The 15,390-nt window shown below is 58.1% G+C and overlaps 2 protein-coding genes across 4 annotated transcripts; both read right to left on the bottom strand.

The window, feature by feature from the left end:
* Window positions 1-339: 339 nt before the first annotated feature.
* On the bottom strand, window positions 340-6,842 carry CDC20 (cell division cycle 20). 2 transcript variants are annotated; one of them, XM_026096761.2, is made up of 11 exons: window positions 6,762-6,842; window positions 6,320-6,522; window positions 5,560-5,705; window positions 4,678-4,774; window positions 3,942-4,070; window positions 2,956-3,152; window positions 2,152-2,246; window positions 1,571-1,802; window positions 1,216-1,341; window positions 974-1,091; window positions 340-604 (listed from the first exon to the last, which is right to left on the bottom strand). In XM_026096761.2, the coding sequence occupies exons 1-11, from the start codon at window positions 6,836-6,838 to the stop codon at window positions 426-428; spliced, it is 1,599 nt and encodes a 532-aa protein (XP_025952546.2). In that variant the 5' UTR covers window positions 6,839-6,842; the 3' UTR covers window positions 340-425. The 2 variants fall into 2 exon arrangements, with proteins under 2 accessions (XP_025952546.2, XP_025952545.2); XM_026096760.2 differs by having other exon boundaries at window positions 6,765-6,842.
* Window positions 6,843-7,159: 317 nt separating this feature from the next.
* On the bottom strand, window positions 7,160-14,490 carry MPL (MPL proto-oncogene, thrombopoietin receptor). 2 transcript variants are annotated; one of them, XM_064516075.1, is made up of 12 exons: window positions 14,211-14,490; window positions 11,285-11,420; window positions 10,747-10,922; window positions 10,146-10,411; window positions 9,915-10,071; window positions 9,576-9,705; window positions 9,006-9,178; window positions 8,761-8,903; window positions 8,419-8,578; window positions 8,160-8,247; window positions 7,952-8,036; window positions 7,160-7,518 (listed from the first exon to the last, which is right to left on the bottom strand). In XM_064516075.1, the coding sequence occupies exons 1-12, from the start codon at window positions 14,479-14,481 to the stop codon at window positions 7,231-7,233; spliced, it is 2,073 nt and encodes a 690-aa protein (XP_064372145.1). In that variant the 5' UTR covers window positions 14,482-14,490; the 3' UTR covers window positions 7,160-7,230. The 2 variants fall into 2 exon arrangements, with proteins under 2 accessions (XP_064372145.1, XP_025952566.2); XM_026096781.2 differs by having other exon boundaries at window positions 7,952-8,039; window positions 14,211-14,489.
* Between the last annotated feature and the right edge of the window lie 900 nt (window positions 14,491-15,390).

Here is a 15,390-nt window from a genome sequence, read left to right as displayed (position 1 = left end):
CTTACTGCTGCAAGCAGAGCATCCAGACTTGGGTCTTTCAGTGCTGCTGCTTCATCATAGGGAGTAGGGGTAAGCCATAGCACTTCAGATAGGGTTGCACTTGTAGCATGAACATCTGGCACCTGACAAACCACTCCTAAATGAGACTGAAGTACTCCTGTCAACATAGCATCCTTTCTTTCTCAGGACTGAGGAGCTGTGCTAGGCTCACTCTGCCAGCAAGCTGGCCTTAAAAGCACAAGACAGCTCAACCACTTGCCGCAAGCCCCATCCTTTAGGAAGAGTTCTTGATACCATAGGCTACAGCCCTTTCTTCCATTAAACTCCATAAAAAGAGTATCAAACTGAAGATATTTATTAACATTTAAAATACTGTACAGTATAGGCCCATTTCCCCCCCTTCCAACCCCAGCAGCACTGTGCACTCATCGGATGCCCTGGTGAATGATGCTGCTTTTGGCACTGTTTGCCTTCTCTTTTTCCTTCTTCTTTATGGGGTCCATCTCAAAACAGCGCCAGAGCCGCAGAGTTTCATCAGCGGCTGCTGATGCCACTGTTGAGCCATCTGGGCTCATGGTCAGATTCAGGACTCTGGCTGTGTGACCTAAGGAGACATTGTGCAGTCAGGGCTGGGCTGATGGCACTCCCTCTGGTTCTATAAGAGTTGCATTCACCCCACATTTTGCTGCCACATGCTCACATAAGCCCCACCAGCCTGCTGCAGCTTGCATAGCTGTCCCCCCCACCATGCCAGGGCAGTATAGGTTCACACCCTAGGCATGCACCTGGAGCACCAGTCTTTCTTCAGCATCTCCTAGAGGTGCCTCCCTCTAGCAGCATTCCCCTGAACACTATTCTGCATCACTGATAGTCCAGGCAAGACCACAAAAGTCTGCTCAAACCAGAGATCACAGCAGCCTTTAACCTATGGCAGCCCTTCCCTTCCTTGCCCCAGGCAAAGAGCCCAACCTACCTCGGAGCTCAGTGACCTTGGCCATCGTTGGATACTTCCATACCACCAGCTGATTCTGTGCAAAACCATGGCCTGAAATAAACTCCTTGTAGTTTGTTGACCACAGAATAGAGCAAACCTGGGAAGAGGCAGTAATGCAGGTAAGAGGCAAGCTGTTCATGCAGACACTCATCACCCAGAGACAAGCCCCTGATGGTTGCCTCCTTTCCCATTCCCCCAGACCTCAGGAGTTAATGCCTCACCTGAGAATGGGCATCAACAGCATTGAGGCAGGTGCCAGAACACACATTCCAAATCCGAATGTGTCTATCACTAGTCCCGCCTCCAGTGGCTAGAACATTTGACTGCCACGGACACCAGGCCACAGCCTGCAAGAAAAGTGTTAGTTTTAAGACATGCAAGAGGCAATCTACTCCCTTACTGCACCTTCGAGAGCTCAAGCCCCAACAGCACCAGGGCAGCCCCTCTGTACACAACAGTCTCCCTCTAGGGAGCAGAGAGGTACAGCATATCCAGCAGCACACCAAGCGCTGCATGTCTGCCTTGTACACAGACATGTACCATAGCACACCTCACCCACAGCAGCCATACACTCACCTTGACAGCACCCTGGTGCTGAGTGAAGGTCTGTACAGCAGCAAAGTCCCCACTGTCCCCTTGGGTACATGGCCAGATATTCACCAGGTTGTCATTGCCCCCACTGGCCAGGTAGCGTCCATCTAATGACCACTTGAGTCCACAAACCTCCTGTGTGTGGCCAGTAAGTGTGGCCACATGGTGCTCAGCCACTCTGACATCATGGTGGTGGATATGGCCAGTCCGTGCCCCACTGGAGAGAGAAGGTAGGTTTGCAGGGTCAGGTGGGCACATGTTTTCACTGCAAGCCATCTGTGTTTGTGTTGCTAGACTGCCTTAGGCACTCCTGGATTTCAGCTAGCATTACCAACATCCTGTGACATGAGTCAGTAAGGCAGCCACAGGATTAGCAACTTCAGCACAAAGGGCAAGGGAAAAGAGAGCCCTTCTACACATGATCCCAATGGAATGGACTGAATAGGAATCCCAAGCCAGGCCAGAAGCTCCTCCAAGCCATCCCTAACCCACACTATGCGTGGATCTAAGATAGGAATCTGCAACAGCTGGACATGCTGTTTGCCCCCACACCCCTACAATCTTACCTGGAGAGGATGTAGCTGTTCCAGCTCAGGGACCCCACGCGCGAGGAATGACTGATCATATTTCGGAGACGTTTCTGCTGCTGTATGTCCCACAACTAGAGAGGCAGAGCACCAAGTTCTCCAGTGTGCCAGAAAACCCAGCCAATAGCACCCTCATCTTTACCCAGGGAGCCTTACTGCACAGGCTTTGGCATTCAACCTTTTCAGTGTGGGAACAGATAAAAATTTGTACCTCATGCCTATGGAACAAAAAATAAATCCAGATGCTGGAAAACCCCAAAGCCAAACACTGGCTGCTGCTGCTAGTCACTGCCCATAAGTCTGGCCACAGCTGGATGCAGACTCCCCACTAGGCTTTGCGCCCTCACTAGCCAGGGGTACAACCACTGGTAGACAAGACTGCAGAGAAGAATCCCACTGCAGTGAAAGCCACAGCCAGCCCACTGAATAGTAGCAGCAGATAGCAAAGACATGCACAGGTACTTTGAACTTGTGCCACTTCCTGCTGATATGCCTAAGGATTCTTTCAGATAATACATGACATGGCAGAGTATGTTTTCCTCTGAGATGTTCTGTGCATTCCTCTATCACAGGTCACTCATTTCACTTGGCAGCTTCCCATCAAGGCTAGCAACTCATTACTTAACTAGGGTAAGGCCCACACACACCCAACATCCCTCCCACCTATGGGGCGAAGACAAGTCAGAATGACTAGCACCAAAAGGATACAGTGCAAGACTTTGTTCAAGGTCCACATCTTCAGCAATCTCTAGACAACACCTCTAGTTCTATTCCTACACTCACCTGGACCTCAGCATTACTTGTGCCAACAGCAAGGTAGTTTCCTTCTTTAATCCATGACACAGAAGAAACGTAATCATCTGGATGCTCCATCTGCAGCAGCTGGATGATCTCCCCAGAAGAGTAATTCCACAGATATACAGAGTTGTCCAGAGCCACTGCCAGGAAGTTCTGAGAGCTCCAGTCAATGAGATTCAGATCTACAATTTGGAAAAGCAATGCAGGGGACACTATGCTTAGCTGCAGAACCCTGCCCACACCTCAGCACAGCACTGCAGCCAAAAAACTTTCACCCAGTGCTGTTGCCACATCTTCCACCTAAGCCAGTTGTGTGTGCGCAGTTAAGGGGCAGCCTCCTGGGAATCACTGTGCCCAGCTAGCAGGTCACATAGCCCTGATTCAAGTCATTTGCATGGCACTCTGGACCACAGTTCCTATAAGGCTGCACAGGGACACTCCACAAGTGGTCAGTGCCAGCCTGGATGCATAAGACACTGAACCAGCCAAGTTAGCTTCAGTTCTTAGAACCACACTGTCCTATTTGCTGAAGAAAACAGGTAGCCAGTGTTTTTCTGTTTTCATTCAGATCTTCTTGCTTAGATGTGGGGATCATAAGCTGATCTTAGGCTTGGTCAGACTCATGCGAAGGTTTCAGCAAAGAGAATAAAGCTTAACAAAGTTGCACTTAGACCATCTAGACAAAGGGAAAGAGTGGTAAGGAGATGCAATGGCTAATAAGACTCCTTCAAAGCCTTATTCAGAGATAAGTATCTTTTTGATGGGACAAGGAGCTCGCAGACGCCAACAAAGAGCAAAAGTGGCACTAAACTGATCACTAAATTGCCCATCCAAACTGATCCCAACTGCAGAAGTGAGGCAGGGCTGATCTAGCCTCTTAACAAGAGAGCAAGAGAAAGCAACAGACACCTCCTAGAGGCACTCCAGTGCAGAACAATCTCAACACCCACTCACCATTGCAGCCTACTTACAATAGTCATTGCGAATTTCCGGTGCATCAAGGATTCGGTCTGGCATTGAGGGAATGTATCTACCATTCTTCCTGCTGGACCCAGGTGTGGTCTTCTGACTATAGAGCACTTTCAGGTTATTCTGATAGCCTGTGTGCACAGGAACAACTTTGTTATTCTAACTTACTGCTTCCTCCTGACTGATCACTGCTCACCCAACGAGTAGACCCTTCCAATGAAAGTCAGATCTTGATCTGAGGGAAAAGGTGAGTTCTGCCTAGGAGAACAGTGTGCTCACACTGCAGGTGTCAATCCTATATACAGTCAATTTGGCCTTGCTACTGCCACTAAATCAACATCATTGCCCATTAATAGCTGAACCAGCGTAGGTTCCAGTTCCCTAATACAAAAGAATGCGTTTAGCTGAAAAGCACACTGTTTCCTGTATCCCACCATGTTTAAAAAAAGTTAAGCTATGAAGGGTGCAGTACAGTTTGAGGCCTTTACAGACATCATGAAGATTTGCCATTTGCAGTATAAGTTAGCAACTGGCAGTCACTGCTCAGCTTTCATAAGGAGTTTCAGCATAGCTGTTTCACCAGACCTCCAGCTTCAGGAAAGCTAGGAGGGAGACACCAGCATGCAAGAGCTCTGAGATAGTCAGTTGTTCTGTCCCATGTCTAAACATGGGGGCTGATTTACAGTTCCCCTCCCCCAGATCTCCCCAGTCAACTCACCATCAGACCCTGCATCATACCTTCTGGAGCATTCTGTGGCTTTCCACTAAGACGAAGGATCTTTGCTTCTTCTACATCAAAACCATTCAGGTTCACTGCCCAGGCTTTCTGTTGCTCCTAGAGAGAGACAAAACACCTTCAGCACGACTCATTTGAAGTACAAAGCCCATGCTGCATCTCAGACAAAACTGCAGCTGGTGGGGCATATGCCCAGCCTTCTTCTCCCAGAATCAGAAGGTACATGGCTATACTGTAGGAGTCAGCTGCACATAGGCAGCTGAAAGTAGTTTTTCCTTAAACCTTGGCACTGTGTCCTGCTCATAGCATTTTCATACAGAAGAGGGGCAAATTCAACAATTCTCATTGCCAGAGGGAAAGCCACAGCCACAAGGGACCATGTGCTTCATAAACAGATTTCAGAACAGAGTGTACACATTCCAGAATAGCTCCCTATGCAGACATTGTCCTGGAATAGCTACCACCAGCAGTTTCACTGTGTACAGGCTCACAGCTTTGTGCCTCTGTAGCAGCCTGCTCGATTTAAAAGCCTCATTAGCCTTTCAAAGTTAAATTTTGTTACCAGAAACTGCAGACTAGAGTGCAAACAGAGGTATAAGGAGGCTCTACACTCTTTTCTGTACCTGAGGAAGCATCCCCACTGAGCAGCTATGCTCAGCCTCTTGTGTGACAGCTGTGCACTGGCTCCACTTAAAGCTATTACAGCTTCCACTTCACCTCAGACTCCCGAAGCCCAGAGCTGGAAGCTGTGGTAGCTGGGGCCATTAGCCTCGCAAACCCATTCATGAGACATTACAGTTTGCTTCTCTGGGAAAGGTCAAGAAGGATTAGCTGTTGCATAATGCTTATTATAATGATCATAATACAGCCAGTAGCATGCTCACCTTCTTGGTAGGTGAATCCTCAGCAGGGTCATTCTCTTTGGTTAGGAGGAAATTGGCCATCTCCATCTGCATAGTGCTGCGGTTGGGAATGTAGCGGTCCCCCCCAGCCTTTGTTGGGGTGCTCTGGATTTTGGATCCCGATTTACCTGTATTCACATGCCATAAATATTGTCTTACAGCTGTCAGACAGCCTGCATTAGAGCTTTCAAGAGATGCAGCAAAATTAGCACTCTAAGAGTAATTCTACCAGCAATAGACTACATAACATCTATCAGATAAGTGGCATGATCATAGTAAGACTCAGAGCATCATTACACATTCTGTACAAGTTACAGATAACTCATATTTCTGGCCTCTATACCTCACTGTATCCTGGCAGTCCCCAACCCAAGCTCAGTACCATTACATATATCCTTAGGTCTAGTGCAGCAACTCCAGTGCTTCCAGCTGGAGGAGGATGCCAAAACGCTGTTGAAGCATGCAAAACTGTCAGCACACACACTCCCACACGTGCCACAACACAGAGCTGGGCCAGCCAGGCACTGCTGGGGGACAGCAGTTCACCCAGACTCAGTGCACAGAGACCTGCCCACCTCGTGCCCAGGAAGACAGGGCAGGTGACCCGTGGCACCGCAACCAACCCCCTCCCGCCCCACTAGCGGTGGGCCATGGCAGCCCAGCAGAGCCTCGGAGCCTCAGCGCCGCAGGCGGGCAGCACGGGCACGCTCCCCGCGCCGCGGGGCAGCAGCCTGCCACTCACCGGGGGTCTTGGACGGCGTCTTGCTGGCGCTGTGGGAGCGGTTGGCCGGCTTCATGGGCGACACGCCGGCGGCGGGGCTGGGCCCAGGGGCGCCGCTCTCCTTGGCCTTGCGCTGCCACCGCGCGGGCGGCGCGTTGGGGATCGGCGTGTCCAGCTTCAGCAGCCCGTGCAGGTCCGCCTCGAACACGAACTGCGCCATGTTGCTGCGGGCCAGCGGGCGGCGTCAGCGGGGGCTCACGCCGCGCCGCGAGCCTGAGCCAGGCAGGCCCGGGCCGGGCCCTCGCCTCGTCCCCCCTCCCCCGCCACCTTCCCATCAGGACCCCCTTCCCCTCGGGCCCCCTCCCCCAGGTGCCGATTTCCTCCTCCACCCGCCGCCGCCGCCGCCGCCGCCGCCGCCGCCGCCGCCGCCGCCGCCGCCGCCAGCTGCCTAGCTCCCCCTCACCACCTGCGCTCTCCGATCGAGGCTCCCGCAGCCCCGCTCCGCGCAGCACTTAAACCCTGCGCGGCCGCTTCTCCCATTGGCCGCTTCAAACCCAACCGCCGCGCGCTGCCATGGCGACCGCCGCGCGCCGCGCCGCGATTGGCTGGACCGCGCGGCGGGGCGGTGCTTTGCCCCGTGGGCGGCCCCGGGGCCGGCAGTCGGAGGGTGGTGAGAGGCTGGGGAGGGTTGGGGTTGCATCGTTGTGCCGCTTCGCTCCGTTTCCGTGGGAGCCGGTTCCGTGCTCGGCCGGAGCCGCCGGCCACTGCGAACCGGGGCCGCTGGGGGCAGTGTGGGGCGGCGGGGGGCAGAGGAGATGGGGGGGGACCTGCGAGCGGCCAGGAGCCGTGGGCGCCGCGAAGGAGAGGAGGCCGAGTCCGTCTGCGTCTCGTTTATGGCACAAGCGGGGAGGCGAGGCAGCCGCGGGCCGCGCTCAGGGCGGCCCCCGCGGCTCCCAGCCGCTCATGAGGAGATAGGACTGGTTGGCGATGTCCGTAGTGGGCGCGGGGCGCTCCGCGGAGCCCCAGGGCGTGCCCTGCCTGGCCGGGAGGCCGCCGGGCAGCCTGCCGGCCGCGTACTCCTGTGGGGGGTCGCAGGCCCCCTCCCGCCCCGGCGGCCCCTTGGGTGGCGCGGCCAGCTTGGTGGCCCGCCGGTCCGACAGCACCTCCAGCAGGCAGGGCAGCACGGCATCCTCCGGGGGCTGCTTGTAGAAGGCGTTGGCCTGCGGGAGAGAAGGGATGCCGTCAGAGCGGCTCTTGCAGCACGGTTCCTCTGAGGTGCCTCTGGGGTGTCATGTTGGGTCCCTTGAGGTGCCCCTGGGGCGCCATGTTGGGTCCCTTGAGACGCCCCTGGGGAGCCATTTTGGGTGCCCCAAGGTGCCCCTTGAGGAGCCCTGTAGGCCAGTCTGGTGCCTCCATAGCCCTGTCCCTGGAGCCAAGCCATTGCCACAGCTGGGCCCTGTGGGCAGTCTGGGGGCTCAGGAGCTGTTCTCTGGGCCCTGTGCACTCTTCTCCAGCTCCTGGAGGGAGGCTGGGAAGGTGATCATCTGGTTGGGATTGCTGGAGAGGGCTCTGCTGTAGAGCAGAGAGTGTCACTGGGAGGTGTTGGGGCCAAGGCTGCTCCCCACCCTGGGGACCCTGCTGCAGCCTCCTCACCTGGCTGTGCTTGCTGCTCTCACTGAGGAAGTTGCCCAGTGCACGGTGCAGGTCTGGGACAGGTGGCCAGAGCTTCTGCTTCACACTGCTGGGTGGGAAGAAGAGGGGTGTCAAAGGTAAACCCCAGTTCAGTCTCCCTGGGAAGAGCCCACGGGATGGGGTGCTCAGGCCTCATGCAGGCAGGACATGCATGCAGGTCAGGCCTTACCTATACAGGGAGGGGAAGGTGCACCTCAGCCCCAAGAGCATTCCTGTGAAGAGCAGTGGCACCACCGCAACACTTGGGATGATCCAGCCTGGGTTGGAGGAGGAGCATTGAGAAGGCAGAGGTTCCCAGGCCTACCTTCCTGTGCCCCTCGCAGCCCTGTCACCCTCTGCCCAGTGCTATACATCCCATTTCCAGCATCCTCAGTCTTCTGCCCTATGGCTCATCTGGCTACAGCCTCCGCTCCTGCTCTACCCCTTACCCGCATCAGCCGTGGCATCAACCACAACAGGTTTGGACCAGGCACTCCAGTTGCCCTGGTACCATGGCCCGCTGGGCTGGGCTCGCACCTGGACAAGGTAGCGGGCGCCAGGGCGCAGGTCCAGGACTTCTTTCCTGGCTGCCCGTGGGACTTGCAAGACCTGCAGGGCAGAGCTGAATTAGAGATGACAGCTGCTGTGGGCCTGCAAAAGGGCAGAACTGTGACTAGGGTCTACCCTGCCTCACCCCACGCAGGGGCTGAGTACCAGCAGCAGAGGAGGGCCAGGGCTGCTCGGGGGAGCCCCAGCTGTGGCAGGCAGAGGGTGCCTGCCCACCCCGTTACCTTCCAGTCGTGGCTATTCTCCACGGAGTAGCGGAGCTGATAAGCCAGCTGCTCTGCCAGCTCCTCCAGGGGTGGCACCCACTGCAGGCTCAGCCGGCCCTGCACCACCGTGGCCTGCAGGAGCTGTGGGGGGTCTGTGAGCACTGCGAAAACAAAGACATGTCACTGCCAGGGGACCCTGCTCTCTTGGAGTCTGAAGGGCCTCCTGCCAGCCAGCCGTGGGCAGCATCGGTGCTGGGACTCACCAGCCTGGTGCAACCAGAAGGGTTCCCTGAAGTAGCTGAGCGTGGGCCGCGCGTGGGGCCAGGTGACATTCACCAGGACAGAGATGGCACTGCCAGCCCTGGGCTGAAATGTACAGGCATGGGTGCCCTGGGCCCCCATGCTCACCGCCTCGCACCGCTGCCATGCTGCTTCCCTGCGGAGGGAGTGGGGAGCACGTCAGCCCCTCAGCTGCGGTGCTGCTGCCCTCACCCTCTGTCAGCCCTGCTCTGCTGTGGGGTTCTCTCCGGGGCAAAGCCACTCCTGTCCTCAGGCCAGCGCTGCCTCACTCCTCTTGGCCTTGTCCAGGAAAGCCAGGCCAGCCCCAAGCTGGAGAGTCAGCAGGGCCCGACATGGTGGTGGGAGGTGCAGCATGCGTGGGCAGCACGGGACGTGGCACAGTGTGAGGCAGATTGCAGCATGGCAGGGCACGGCTGCGTGAGGCAGGGCACAGCATGGGGGGGCGCAATGCCGGACACGGCACCGTGCAAGGTGGCAGTCCCCAGGGTGTGCTCCCCCTGCCCATGAGCGCCGTGTCCCAGCCATGCCCTTACCTTTTGCCAGCCCTGCTCTGAGGTGCCCGGTAGAAGAGCTCATGGGAGCTGCTGGCATCTGCGGGGTCCCAGCTCCACTCGCAGCGCACGTGCTGCAGGTCAGGGGTGGTGCAGAGCAGGCCGATGTCTCCTGGGCAGGCAAGAGCACAGGAGCCAGGGCAGGGAGAGGGCTGCTTCCCCTCACCCTGAGCCGTCCAAGCCCTGGGTGCTGCACCTCACCTACCCCCAGACCCCCCAACCATCACTCCCCTGGGTTGTACGCGCCTTCCCCGCTGAGCTCAACGCCATGCTTAGTCCGGTGTCTCACGCAGAGCTCTGGCAGGGGGAACAGCTGCTCACCAGAGGAATGGGGTGTCTCTGCAGCCACTGCCTGTGACCAGGGGCCCCACATGCCATCCATGGAGAGGCCATCGGGCTTGCTGCGCACCTGGATGTGGTACCTCCCCCCAGGCCGCAAGTCCCGAAGTAGCACCCAGCTGTCGGTCTGTACCAGTCCCTGCAGGAGAGGGGTGAGGCTGAGGAGCAGCTGTGGTCCCCGACCCCCTGCCCAGCCCTGGCCCCTGTACGTACTTGCCCTGCACCTGGGGAGGCTGCAGCTCCTTCAGGGGTGGGCACCTGGGTGCTCCTGGCCTGCAGGACTGATGAGTCCTCAATGTGCTGCCTGCTGGGGTCCAGCGTTACACTGCACGGTGCCTCCCCAGAGCCCTCCATGCAGTAACGGACATCATAGAGGAAGAAGTTCAGGTAATCAGTGAGTGGGGGCTGCCAGGTGACCCACAGCTGCCCTGCCACCCCAGTCCAGGTGGCCGTGATGTTCCTTGGTGGGGCAATGAGACCTGCAAGAAAGGTGCCAGAGTGTTGGCCCTCCTGCGGCAGCCCCTGCACAGGCACAGCCCCACTGGGTTGTGCTGAGGAGCTGGAGGACACCCTGCTGCCGCCCCAGGGGCCACCTCCCTGCCAGGCCTCATCATGCCGGACCCAGGGTATTGCCAGCTCCTGTGGGGACTGCTGCAGGCTGGCGCCAAGTGGAGCTGGTCCAAGCCTGCCCATGACGAGGCCCATGGTGGGCAGAGGGGCAGGGAGGATAGAGAGTGGGGTTCAAGGAGCATCCTGGAGCCCAGGCTGGGGCCAGCTGCTGCTGTGTGGGTGCTGCACCACGGGAGGGACTCACCCACTGTGTCCACACTGAGCTCCCGCGAGTACTTGGTCTGGTTGCTGGTGGCGTTCACGACGAGGATAGAGAGCTGGCTGAAGAGCCGCACATCCTGGCTGGGGAACACACAAACGTGCCGCATCCCGCTGGCCCCACGGCTCTGCGTGGAAACTGCACACGCCTTGGGCACCTCCCTGGGGAACAGATTGTCAGGGACCCTCCAGCACCTCCTGCCTGAGGCCAGGCCAGAGGAGAGGGATCCTGGGACATGGCACCAAGACCTTAGCAGCCAGAGGTGCCACCAGCTCCTTCTCTGCACCCCAATCCATCACAGGGCACCTTTCCAGTGAGGCTGAGGCAAGACCTGGGACACCAGCCCCACCGAGAGCATGCAGTAAATACCCTGTAGCTTGCAGCAGGCTCTCCAGCCTCTCCTTGCACCTGGAGGATGGCCGTGGAGAACCCCAGCGCAGTGTGTGCTATGGGAGCTGGGTGTCTCGGCGTGTGCCAGGCTGGGCCAAGGGGAGGCTGAGCAGCATCAGCACCATGTCCTTACCTGCTGTACCAGTAGTAGAAGCGGCACTTCCCGCTCGTGTCTTCCTCCTCCTCTTCATCCCAGAAGCACGTGAGGTCCTCAAAGGAGCGGGAGAAGCAGAGGATGTCCTCAGGCACCTCACCCAGGAGTGCAGCATCTGAGAGGAGCATGGGCATGAAGGAGCCCCCGGACACAACCTCGTGCTGCACGTGTACCCTTCCATGTCCCGTGCCAGCTCTCCCCCGAGGCCCATCTCTGCAGGGAGCTCGGGGCAGCAAGACTGTGTCAGCGCCGGGGCCAGGGAGTGCGTGCAAACGTCCTCCCTGCCAGCCGTGACACCGTGGGAGGGATGTAGCACACGGGCCAGCTTGCCAGTTCGTGCAGGGGTGCTGGCTGGTGGCACAAGGCCCTGCTGGCCAGGCCCCACTGCCCCCCCTTCCTCAGCACACAGGGTCCTTCGGGACAAACAAACATCCCAAAATAGCTCTGCGGTTGGAGCGAGACTCGGGCCCCGGCCCAGGCTCGGCCGGGCCTGGAGATCAGTGGGAAGCACCCCCTGCCCTGCTCGCACTGGCGATAGCGCTGGCTGCGGAAAGGCACGCGGAAGTGAGATAAGGAGGAGCAGCGCCCCAGGGGAGAGGGAAAGGGCCCTGGGGCTGGCGTGGGGGTGCATGGGGCGGCTGCCTAAGCTGCTCCCCAGGCAGCGTCCTGAGCACGGGGGCTGCTCGCACACCAGTGGGGGGCAGCTCAGTGGGCTGTGGGTTTCTCCAGCCCGCTTGGTGAGTGACCCTCCCTGTGGTTGCAGGGATAAAGCAGAGCAGAGCCCGTGTGGGACCCCTCAGCAGGGAGCGTTGCAACCAGCAGGACCCCCCCCCCCCGCCCCCACGAGCCCCGATTGTTCTGCTGGCATGCCGAGGCCTGTCCCCATTGGCATGGAGAAGGGGACAGCCCTGAGGGATGCAGACGTGTGTCATGCAGGGGATAGAGCCGACGCAGCCTGCCTCACTGCTTCCCCATCACCACTCCAGCATCCTCCACCTTTCTCATGACTTCTGGCCCGGGGTCTGCCCCAGCCTTCCTCCTCCTGGGAAATGCCCCTTTCCCCCCCAGGAGTTGCCCTCAGCTGGAGGATACCACAACAAGCTGTGCAGTGTCACCTGACCCTGCTCCATGTGCTGAGTGTGCCTGTTCTCTGCTCTGGAGCACCCTGCACAGCTCTGCAGCTGGACGAGCCACTGCGAGACAAAGGGAGTGAGCACAAGATCAAGGACGGTCCCTGATGTCCTTGCCACTCTCCCAGTGTCCCCCTTTTCTCCCTTGCCCTGGCCCCCCGGCCCAACTCCTCCCTTCCTGGCCTGGCATTGCCTTCCTTGCTGAGCCCATGTCCCTCACCGCAGACCACAGCCTCCTCACCGTAGTTCTCCCTCCTGCCCTGCTCCTCCCTTTCCACACTCTTCTGCGCCAGCCTGCCCTGCCCAGCCAGGCACCCTGCGTCTCATGCCAGCAGCGGGCCTTCACTGGCCACGACGGGCCATGCAGGGGCATGGGGGACGGGCCCCAGTGGCCTGGGGGCACAGGGTCTTGCTTCTCTCTGCTCAGACTCCAGCTCACTGTGCTGGTGGGAGCTCACGCCAGTCCTATGGAGCATCTCTGCTCAACGCTGGCAATTTCTTTCAGCAAAACTCACTGTACAGCATGGCAACCCATGTGAATGGTGATTAGACATAATGTTGTTCAGCCAGCAGTGGTCTAAGGGCAAAACGACCCTGCCAAGGCTACAAGCAGAGAGAGGATGAGCCCTGTCCTTCCTCCCACACCTGCCCCAGGCTCCTGTGGTGTCCAAGTCCAGCCCTCTTGCTCAACTTCTTACAGCCATAGTCAGTGGCTGGGACAGGCCAGGGGCTGCAGTTGCTTGCAGGGGAGGCCCTGTGCGTAAGGGAGTAACCTAAAACAGCAGTTTGGGCCAAGTGTCATGTTCCTGAGTCTGCTGTAGCAGTCTGGCCAGAGATCATGTGTGGGCTCTGAAAAGATGAGTGCAAGAGCAACAGAATTTCATTCAATTAACACTTTTTATGATATTATAGAAAGTATTAAAAGGTCTAAGGGGGATGGGGTGGGTAGATCCCAGAAAGTTTGGACAGACCTGAAGTATAATGAAGTTGCGAAGCTGTACTGCAAAGCAGCAATGAGCCAGGCTTGGGAAAGCTAAAGGCAGAATCAAAGAAATTCATGTAGACAGTAAGGTCACATCAGGCCAATAGCTCTCAAAGCTGCTACGTGCTGCAAGGCCAACACGTGGGCGCTGGGATTGGCCAGGCAGGTGCCTCTGTGTCACCCATGGTCTAGAGTTGTGCCTTCAGATTTTAGACTGAATTTTATTCAGACCTTGTCATTATAACACCAAGAGCCTTGGCTTGGCTTGAATGAGCAAAGAGCTCCTTTCTGTTACCTGCATGAGGCAGCGAGCAGCGTGACTCCAAGTGAGCCCGCGGGGCTGGGAGCCAGGCCTGAGGCTGTGTGCTGCCATCTGCAAGGGCTGTCCTGGGGCCGCCCGGTCCTTCCCACAGGCAGCAGGGACCCCCCTCTTCCTCCAGGCACACCAGGGTGTCCCGTGGGTGAGATTGGGGCTCCACTGCCCTCCCCAAGTGCCACCCTAGCTCGCCCTCTTTGCTCCCACTCAGGGGCCACAAGCACCCTGCAGATACCCTTTCACCCCGACTCTTGCACCTGGCCATCTGCACAGCTGCAGCCCCACTCACGTCCCTTAAAACCCTTCGGTCAGGTGCCAGGCCACCCTCTGCACCCTGAAGTGCAGAGCAGGAGGAGGGTCCCTAATCCTGCACATACCCCACTGCTCTGGGGGCGCTCGCTGCCCCATCCGCAGGGACAGCACACCACATCCCTCTGGCTCATCCTTTGCAGAAGAAAGCAAGCCCCCAGAACTTACCTTCAGATGTCACCAGCTCAGGGGATGAAGCTGGACTGAGGAGGCTGAGCAGGACCTCCACGAGCAGGGAGAGAAGCCACCCCTGGCACAGCCAGGTGGTCATCCCTGCCCCACGTGGAGCTGCCCCGGGGTGTGGGGCAGCGCGTGCCCCAGCTCCGCTCTTTCCAGCACCCCGACTTGCTGTTGGAGCTCCTACAGGCGATACCTTTATCTGGGAAGTGTCAACTTTGCTGTTCAGGAAGCCTGGCTGAAAGGCTCCCTCCGCCCCCATTGCCGGCACTTCCCCGTGCCTGAAACCACCGCGCCGCGGCCTCTCCGCCAGCCGCAGTGCCAAGAGAGAGTGCTCCTATCAGATAGGCAGCACGTCCTGCCCTTGTGGCTACCGGGCACACTGGGAGGCTGGAATAGGAAGAAAAACAACCCCCGAGAAATGAGTGAGGCCCCTGTTCAGGGCACGCGCAGGCGGCTGGGGCCATGCACTTTGCGCCGCCCTTGCTCCCACCGGCACGCGGGGACCATGGGGCGAGGGACGTCTGTGTTGTCCCACTCTGCGCTGCCCTTTGAAGGGCCTTGACACCACTGAGCTGGGTCTGCTCTGTGCAGACCAGCAGCACCATCCCTGTTGCTCTCCCAGGAGGAGGGCTACAGCCATTGGGAACATTGGCAGGGCCTATACAGACACTCACGGTGCCATAGCACATGCAGGGATTGGGACGCCATGGCCCTTATGCCGCACCACAGCTGCAAGAGCTGCTTGAAGCACCTGGGCAGAGCCCCAGAGCTCCTCTCTGCTCTCCCAGACCCAACCCTGCATCTGTTCCCAAAGCCAAAAGCAGCCCTTAGAAAGGGAGGGGAGAGGAGCCTCCACCTCGGACTTGCAGTACAGACACCACCAACATACACACACACATGCACATACACACACACACATGTGGGGCACTGGCTACATGCACATGACACAAATGCAGGACCACAGTAGGGTCCCACAAAGCCACCCTGCTTTGTGTCCATCTGCCACTGCAACAGGGTGCTGTGCAGCCAGGCCACAGGAGGGAGAGGCCACGGCCGGACCAGAGAGGTGTTTAACCCTGCCACCGGCTGTGGCGTAGGATCGCGATGTCCCTGGGAAGCACCATCCGGGGCTCAGGGACTGCCGCCTCACCGGAGCTCGCGCAAACCT

Source organism: Dromaius novaehollandiae, chromosome 8 (assembly GCF_036370855.1).
Source record: "Dromaius novaehollandiae isolate bDroNov1 chromosome 8, bDroNov1.hap1, whole genome shotgun sequence".
Lineage (NCBI taxonomy): Eukaryota > Metazoa > Chordata > Aves > Casuariiformes > Dromaiidae > Dromaius > Dromaius novaehollandiae.
Note: the sequence above shows the minus strand (reverse complement) of the source record. Positions and strands in the feature narration are given on the sequence as shown.

Bases quoted from the DNA above. Each gene is read 5' to 3' on its own strand.
- CDC20 (XM_026096761.2), bottom strand. From the start codon at position 6,838: ATGGGAGAAGCGGCCGCGCAGGGTTTAAGTGCTGCGCGGAGCGGGGCT. The intron at 2,247-2,955 runs GTGAGTGTAGGA...CTGCCTCTCTAG, and splicing joins CAAGTAATGCTGAGGTCCAG to TTGTGGGACATACAGCAGCA. The intron at 605-973 runs GTAGGTTGGGCT...ATGTCTCCTTAG, and splicing joins CAAGGTCACTGAGCTCCGAG to GTCACACAGCCAGAGTCCTG.
- MPL (XM_026096781.2), bottom strand. From the start codon at position 14,481: ATGGGGGCGGAGGGAGCCTTTCAGCCAGGCTTCCTGAACAGCAAAGTT. The intron at 10,412-10,746 runs GTGAGTCCCTCC...CCTTTCTTGCAG, and splicing joins GCTCAGTGTGGACACAGTGG to GTCTCATTGCCCCACCAAGG. The intron at 8,248-8,418 runs GTAAGGGGTAGA...CCTCCAACCCAG, and splicing joins TGATGCCACGGCTGATGCGG to GCTGGATCATCCCAAGTGTT.